This window comes from Octodon degus, unplaced genomic scaffold (genome assembly GCF_000260255.1).
Source record: "Octodon degus isolate 3935 unplaced genomic scaffold, OctDeg1.0 scaffold00112, whole genome shotgun sequence".
Classification (NCBI taxonomy): domain Eukaryota; kingdom Metazoa; phylum Chordata; class Mammalia; order Rodentia; family Octodontidae; genus Octodon; species Octodon degus.
The window spans coordinates 8,457,949-8,465,256 of NW_004524688.1; the positions used below are offsets into that span (position 1 = coordinate 8,457,949).

General features: G+C 51.8%; 2 protein-coding genes across 6 annotated transcripts in view; one reads left to right on the forward strand and one right to left on the reverse strand.

The window, feature by feature from the left end:
- The window catches only part of Ccdc40 (coiled-coil domain containing 40), a 72,810-nt gene that overhangs the window by 59,357 nt on the left and 6,145 nt on the right, over positions 1 to 7,308 (reverse strand). Inside the window, exons 2-3 of the mRNA XM_023699248.1 lie at positions 6,851 to 6,956; positions 4,583 to 4,644 (exon numbers count right to left, since the gene is read on the reverse strand). Coding sequence (XP_023555016.1) covers positions 4,583 to 4,644; positions 6,851 to 6,956 — 168 coding nt within the window. The remainder of the gene's footprint in view (positions 1 to 4,582; positions 4,645 to 6,850; positions 6,957 to 7,308) is intronic.
- Positions 1 to 7,308, forward strand: part of Tbc1d16 (TBC1 domain family member 16) — an 85,761-nt gene that overhangs the window by 2,149 nt on the left and 76,304 nt on the right. The gene's annotated exons all lie outside the window — the stretch shown is intronic.

Sequence of the window (7,308 nt, forward strand, 5' to 3'; positions counted from 1 at the left end):
AATTTTGAGACAGGGTCTCATTAATCACTGGGTTACCCAGGCTGGACTTGAATTTACTCCATTAGGTAGAAAACTGATCACCAGCAGATGTGGAATTCAGCACTGGGCCTGTTTGCGATCTTCTCTTTGTACCTTGATTGGAGCCGGCCCAGTCCCGAGGCCTGTTCTGAGGACCAACACATCTGTAAGTTTTTACTTTGTCTCGCCCTGGAGCCGGGATTTTTCACCAGCAAGATTGTTCTTTTTCTAAGCAAATCGGTTGTGTTAGTTTGGGAATGTCAGTATGGGTTTCCTCCAGTTTTGAGTTTTGTTTTGTGCATTAGCTTCTACTTTGGTAGAGCTAGTGAAAATCTTCAGGTCTCTAACCTGATTTGCACCAGATGTTGCTGTGTTCCTGGATGGCTCTGTATCCCTCTTAGCTTTGGGTTTCTTCCTTCCTGCGTCCCAATCCAAACTCATTTCCAAGTTTAGTTTCTCTTCCCTGGCCTAACTTCATCAGCTCTTTGGGGGCATTATGGAATGCTTGTATGTGGTCAAGGGCAAAAGAGCAGATGGTTGCTTCCTGGAGGTATGGGCTTTGAAGTTTTCCAGGAAGTGGTTGGTAATCAGAATGACAGCTGGACAGTTGGAGGAGGCGAGTCTTAGCTAAGCAGGGCCAGCCCCATCTCCTGGACTGTCAGGCCATGTATCAAAGGTCCTTTCCCCTGTGGGAATTGATTCACAGGGCTTGCACTGGGACCAGGTCCCTTCCTGTTCAGTGCCAACTGCCTGTCTGTTCCCTTCCCTGTGTGTGGCTCCTTCCCCTCTTCCCCATCAAAATGCAATTGAGAGGTCGAGGCACATTGACCCCCCCAGGGCCTTATCCCAATCGTGGGTCCAAGAGCACCCAACATTGCCAGACCATGTGGCTCTGGGACCGGGATCCTGATCTGGTCCCTACAGAATTAATAGCTCCCCTTGAACTGCAAGGCTAGGGTCTCCAGAAACAGGAGTACTTTGGGTTGGCGGAAGGACACCAGGAGGGGGCAGCAGTTCAAGCGTCTTCCAAGGGGTGTCCCAGAAGATGCTCCGCAGGAGGAAAAGAATCCTCACCTCTGTGTGTCTGCTTGCGTTTAGCAGACCTTATCCTGCTGGATGTCCAGGGCAGAGCAGATGATTATTTTCTACTGGCTGTGTGGTAGGGGACAGGAGCTGTTTCTGAGCAGCCAGGGACAAGGCCAGGGGAAGAATCAGCTGCCAGCATCATCCCCTGACTCACGCATCCAAGCGCCTTGTGCCCCACCACCTGCCTCTCCCTTGTCATGCTGAGTAGTGGTCTCGGAGCACACGCATGTGTTAGAACAGTTGTAGGAAGCTACTACACATGGGGACAGATGATTTCAAAAGACACTGGAGCTGAGGACCTTTACACCGAACTCTGTGCCCAGCGTCTTTTGTTTTTTAATTAGAGACAAGGTCTCACTAAGTCGCTTAGGCTCGACCTGAGCTGGTGATCCTCCTGTATTAACCTCCCAGAATGCTGGGATTACAGTTCTGTACCACCATGGCTGCTCATCCCCAGCACACCCACCCACCGCCATTTTTGAGATAAGGCTTGCTAAATTGCCCATGTTAGCCTCAAAGTTGGGATCCTCCTGCCTCAGCCTTTCAGAATGCTGAGATTACAGGCCTGTGCCACCACGTTTGACTCATGACCAGCTCTTTTCTTTTGTTTAAAACTGTGCTTGCTAAATTGCTGGCCTTGAACTTGAGATCCTCCTGCCCTAGCCAGGTGTGCACCAGCACCCTGGGCTCTGTTATGTCATTCCTTAACTATCTGATTCATACCTGGCTTCCTGGCGACTGCTTGTCTGTAAATGTAGGAGGATTCTGTTCTAGTGTCTAAACCACCCCATCCCAGGCTATGAATTCTGGGTAGTAATAATGTCTTAAATTTCACCCCCTGTAAATATTTGCTGGAAGAGAGCCCAGCCTAGCCACTTCCCCATGAGTTAGTGAAGCTCTGGCTGCCTGGGGGCCAGCATGCGTGTGCAGTGGCTGCTACGGGACTGAGGGAACCTGTGTGGTTAACGAGGCACCTGCAGCTGTCAGAGTCACCAGGCAGCTGGCAGGCCTGTTCCCAAGGGTGCTGTGCCAGAGGCGAACTGCTGCCCAACCCAGGCGGGGGCCCAGTCCCATCTCCTCCCTCCACGTGGGGTGCCAGCTGTTTCTGCCATCTTTCCATGACAGACAGCCCCAGCACTTCAGGCACCTCAAAACTCTCCTGAAGCCAGCCTCAGCTGCAGCTCCCGGATCTCTCCCCTGAGAACTGTGGAAGCTGGGAGACCGTGGTCCTCAAAGGGGTCCTGATTTGCTAAGTTGTAGACTAATGGGAAAGAACGACTCTCTGCGGAGGGCTTTTTGTTTTACGAGCGCATTCTTTTGTTGGGGATGAGCCAAGTAGTTCTTCCTTTTCCAACTATACAGAACCCCGTTTTGCAAAAGTCTGCCCTAAACTAGAGGTCACCGATGTATTGAAACAGCACAGGGTTCACGAGGTGAGGTGCCCCAACCTTGCATCTCTGCTTTCTGCCCTTCGAAATCATTGATCGTGAACTCATTTTATCTATGCTCAAGCTGAGGCACAGTCTGGATTTTGGCTTCCTTCCATCTCTGTGTTGTTTATGCCAACTGCCAAGCTGGCACTGCTGTCCTCTCTATCAACAAAAGCAAGGCGTTAGGAACTTCACTGAGCGCGGCGTGCTGGTGAGCCCAGCGCTCGAGGCACTGCGCGGAGGTTTATATTGTTGAGGATGCACCTTTGGCTGCTTTTCTCTGTCCCCCCTCCTCTCTCAGGATTTGTCACACTTGTCACGGGTGCACTATGCTGCGTTCAGTTAACTCGGAGTCCTTACTAGAGATCAGACAGTCAGCTTTCTGTCAATGCTACAGGTTTCTTTCATTGTTAACACATTAGTGCCTCTGTCACTCTCCTGGGAGTGTTAAAGATGGTGCTCCAAGGGTCTCTGTCCCTTGACACAGTACTGTGAAGTCATCTGTCCCTGCACTCTGAGTTCTAGGGTCATGAGTCTGTGGATCCAGGCTGTGAATCTGAGGCTGTCGCCATCAGACGTCTTAGGCTCAGGGCCGGGGAACCGGATGTTCTCTTTCATGCCTTGAGGCCCGTTGCATGCCTCTGGCAACTGCCCATTCCTGCTTCCGTGTACAAAGTGCCACCCTGTGCTGCTCCTGGAGGCCAGCTTTTTGCTCATGGTCTCATTTAAAAAAATAATTCTTAAGACTTTAATCACGGCCGCCCCTACCACTCTGCTAACCAAGGAGGTCATATTTCCCAAAGACTTTGCTCTGTGTGTTTGTGGGTTTGGTATTAGGGATCGGATCAAACCCAGGGCCGTTGTACTCCTAGCCCTTTCAATTTATTATTAAGTTGTGAAGTTGTCCAGGCTGGGACCCAAGCTCACGATCCTCCTGGCTCAGCCTCCCAGAAGACTTTGAGTTAGCAGCAGTGACATAGATGGCACGTGTGACCCAGCCTTCCATGTGCCCGGTTTCCTCCCTGCCATGCCACTTCCCAGCCTGGGAGGTCTGCAACCCAGACGCGCCCCTGCCACCCAGAAGTCATGATTTGTACTAGGGTACACACACAAGAGCTGGGTTTGCAGGTTTGGACAAATACAAGACGTGCGTCCCCCAGTGTAGTCGCACACAGAATGACTTCACTTTGTACATCCGCTTTGCCTGTCCATCTGTCCCTCTCTTCTAACTCTTGGGAACCACTGAACTTTTTTTTTCCCCCAGTACTGAGGGTTGAACCAGGGAGCACCGAACTACATCTCTAGCCATTAATAGAAGTGTTTTATAAAATTTAAGATAGGTTGGCCTTGAACTTGCAATCCCCTGCCTCAGCCTCCCTCATAGCTGGGGATTGTAGGTGTGTACCGCCATACCCAGACCACTGTTTTTCTGACTGTCTCTTATCATTTCGTTTCATCTTCCAGAATGTCTCATGAAAGTTGAGTCTCCTTTATCAGAAATGCTTAGGACCAGAGTATTTTGGACTTCAGATTTGGAATTTTGGAATAGTTATATATATATATGTAAGATGTCTTTGGAACAGGTTCCACGTCTAATACAAAATATATTTATTTATTTATTTCTTTTTTTTAGTACTGGGAATCGAACTCAAGACTTGTGCTTGCCAGACAGGTGCTTAAGCTGCTGAGCTATCTCCCCCACCCGTGTATTTCTGTTTCATGTTCGTCCCTTATAGTCAATGTCCGGGGCGCTTTCACACACTGTGGCACACCTGTATTTCCACGTGTCCATCATATAAAGTCAGGTGTGGACTTTTCCACCAGTGGGGTTGTGTTGGCCCTCAGGAAGTCTTGGATGTGGGGCATTTTGGATTTTAGACTCGGGGTGGCTTGAGGTGTACTTGGAATCACACTGCAGGTAGCCCTTCCTGCTGGGCTGCTTGGCAGTACCCACTTAACTTTCCTCCATGTATTTCCATGGTGTGACAGCATGGTTTTTTCTGTGCTGAGTGATACTGCATTGTCTGGACGGACCAGAGCTTACTTACCCATTCACGTGTTGCAGGTCAGACGCTGTGGAGCCCTCCAAGTGTGGCAGTCGGCAGTGAGTCTGCAATAAACATCCACATGCAGATTTCTGTTTTGGTGATTTTTCTTTTTAGGATAGTTTGAGGTTAACAGAAAAATGTGCAGAAAACACAAGAGAAACACACACATACACACAAACACATACACACACACATACACACATACCCCCCCACACTCCCCCACACCCGCTGCCAGCCATGTTCCATCATTTTTGGAAGTAAAGTAGGTACAAGTGTACATTTCAGTGTCACTCAGGGTTTCACAGTGCTGTAGAGCTGTCACTGTGACCACCTGTACCACCTTTCGTCCCCTCGATTGTTTCCTTCTCCTAGGCTGAGCCTAAGCTCCTCCCCCTGCTGGGGTCCCTTCCTGACTGCTTTAGAGGGAAGCTCCCTGCTGTCCGCTCACCAACCCCCCCAACCCCCGGCCCCACCCCACTATCCTCCCTCCTGACAGGACCCTCTAGGCTGGTGGCCTGGCCCCTTCCACCCTGCACCCCTACCCAGAACAAGCACGCCTGTCTCCTTGGAGACCTGACTCCCCCCTGCAGGGCTCCCCATAGGATCTCTGGCTCCTCTTTTACACGTGATAGGAGGGTCTGGATGCCCCTGGTTTTCTGCTCTGTGTACCCCTGGCAGCTTCCAGTACAGTTGGGATGAGTAAGAGGCAGGTGCAGAAGGTGCCTGTGGTGTCTTGCAGGTTGGTGTGCAATGCCAGGCTTATATGAGGTGGACTTTGGATGTGTTTGAGATGGGATTCTTTGCCTTTAGGTGACAGTTCTCCACAACTCCCACTCTCCCTGATGGGCCTGCTGTCCTCTCCTGCCTGTCTCCAACGCCCCCTTCTTCATGTCCCCCCAAAGCTGCTGCCCTCAAGACCCCTGCCCTGCAGAACCCCTTCAGCATTAGGAGCCACCTGATCTGAGCTCCCTTCCCAAGAGTTCTCTGCCAGGTGGCTCAGGGGTCCTCCTGGAGAGCTGGGTGCTGCCCTCTCTGTTCCTGTCCTGCAGCTGTGTGGGAGACCTGTGACCCTGGGAGCTAGCCTTCACCTTCCCCCTGGGTCTTAGGGACGCATTGAAGTATAGAAACGTGTCTGGGTGAGGAAACCAGCAGGATTTGGGGTGCACACTGCTCTGTGTGGGCGCCCTCATGCAACCCTCTCGGAATGCCAGGTGCTGCTTAGGGACCCAAGTTTACTGACTTTAGACACATGAGCCTTGGCTGGGGAAGTTTCAGAATTCTGGAGCCACCTCCAACTCCATTATAGTCAGTGTCTGAGGCTAGGAGGGTACAAGACACCCCAGCTTGGGATGTGTCCTTGTTTGTACAGAAGGTTCCGTGAGCAGCTGGTTGCAGGGGAGTACAGAGAAGAGGCTGGTAACAGTTGGGAAGGTCTGTGTGGTATGTGGTGTATGTGGCATGTGGGTGTATGGTGTGTGCATGCTTGTGTGGTACATGATGTGACATCTGTGTGGTATGTGGCATCGGAGCATGATGTGTATGTGGTGAGTGCATGTTCGTCGTGTACTATGTGTGCATGTGTGTGGTGTGCATGTGGCATGTGCATGTATATACTATGTGTATGCTGTGTGTGGTGTACCATGCAGGCAGCTAAAAGTAGAGCTGGGGCAGCTGGGATGCTCCTGTATCTTCTGACCTTGTATGGGGTGGGGAACCCAGCTGGAGGACCCCAAGACACTGTCACTGTCATCAGGATACTGTGCATGTGAAGCCGGAATACAGTTCCCGCAGCTAGGAGACCGCGCCTGTGTCCTGAAGCTGTTCTGCCCAGAGATGGTGGCGGGGTAGTGGCCACTGCACAGGGGGACACTGTGCTGATGGGCCATGCTGGGCCCCAGCCTGGTGGGAACATGTGGGTGGGCCTTGTTCGTGGGGTATCCACACAGTCCTGTGTCTTGCACATGACAGGCTTGAGGGTGGAGCTGATGCAGGGACCGGGGTCCCACGCTGCCAGGTGTACTTGAGAGTTTTTGGAAGCTGCTCCAGCTTTGGGAGGCTGTGGGGTGTAACCCAAGCTACCCACCGTGCGGGGGGGCACTGGCTTCAAGGAGCCTGAGGACTGGCTGCCGACTCAGGGAGATTGAAGAATGAGGGGTTGAAACCAACCCCTGTGGCGTGGTTTCTCCATGGTGTCCTCCATGGGGTGGGGGCAATGGCCTGAGGGAGCATTAGCTCCCCCACACCGTCCTGCATCTGGCCGAGCTGTACCTGCTGTCCTTTGGAGCACACTGCTGGTGTGAGGACCAGTATCAGACATGTGAATGCAGGCTCGTGTGTCCTGCAGGCGGTGAGGGAAGCGGAGAGGTTGAGATAGCTCAGCAGACGGAGTGCCTGCTTAGGCAAGCGCAGGGACCAGGGTTTGATCCCTGGCACCACACGCAGCACCAGCCCCTCCCCAGGCACGCTGAGCCAGCCACCAAGACTGGGCGTGGTGGCACACACCTGTAATCCCAGCACTGGGGAGGCTGAAAACAGGAGAATCAGTACAAGTCCAAGCTGTATAGTCAGACCCTGTACCAAATACATTAAAACAAACAAACATACTCATCCATTGAGTTGGTTGATATTTTAGTTGACATCCAAGACCTTTTCAGGTAAATGCACACTTTGAATTGGGCTTTGCGAAATCTCAAAAGTACTTCATTGGAAATTAAAGCCATAAGTAC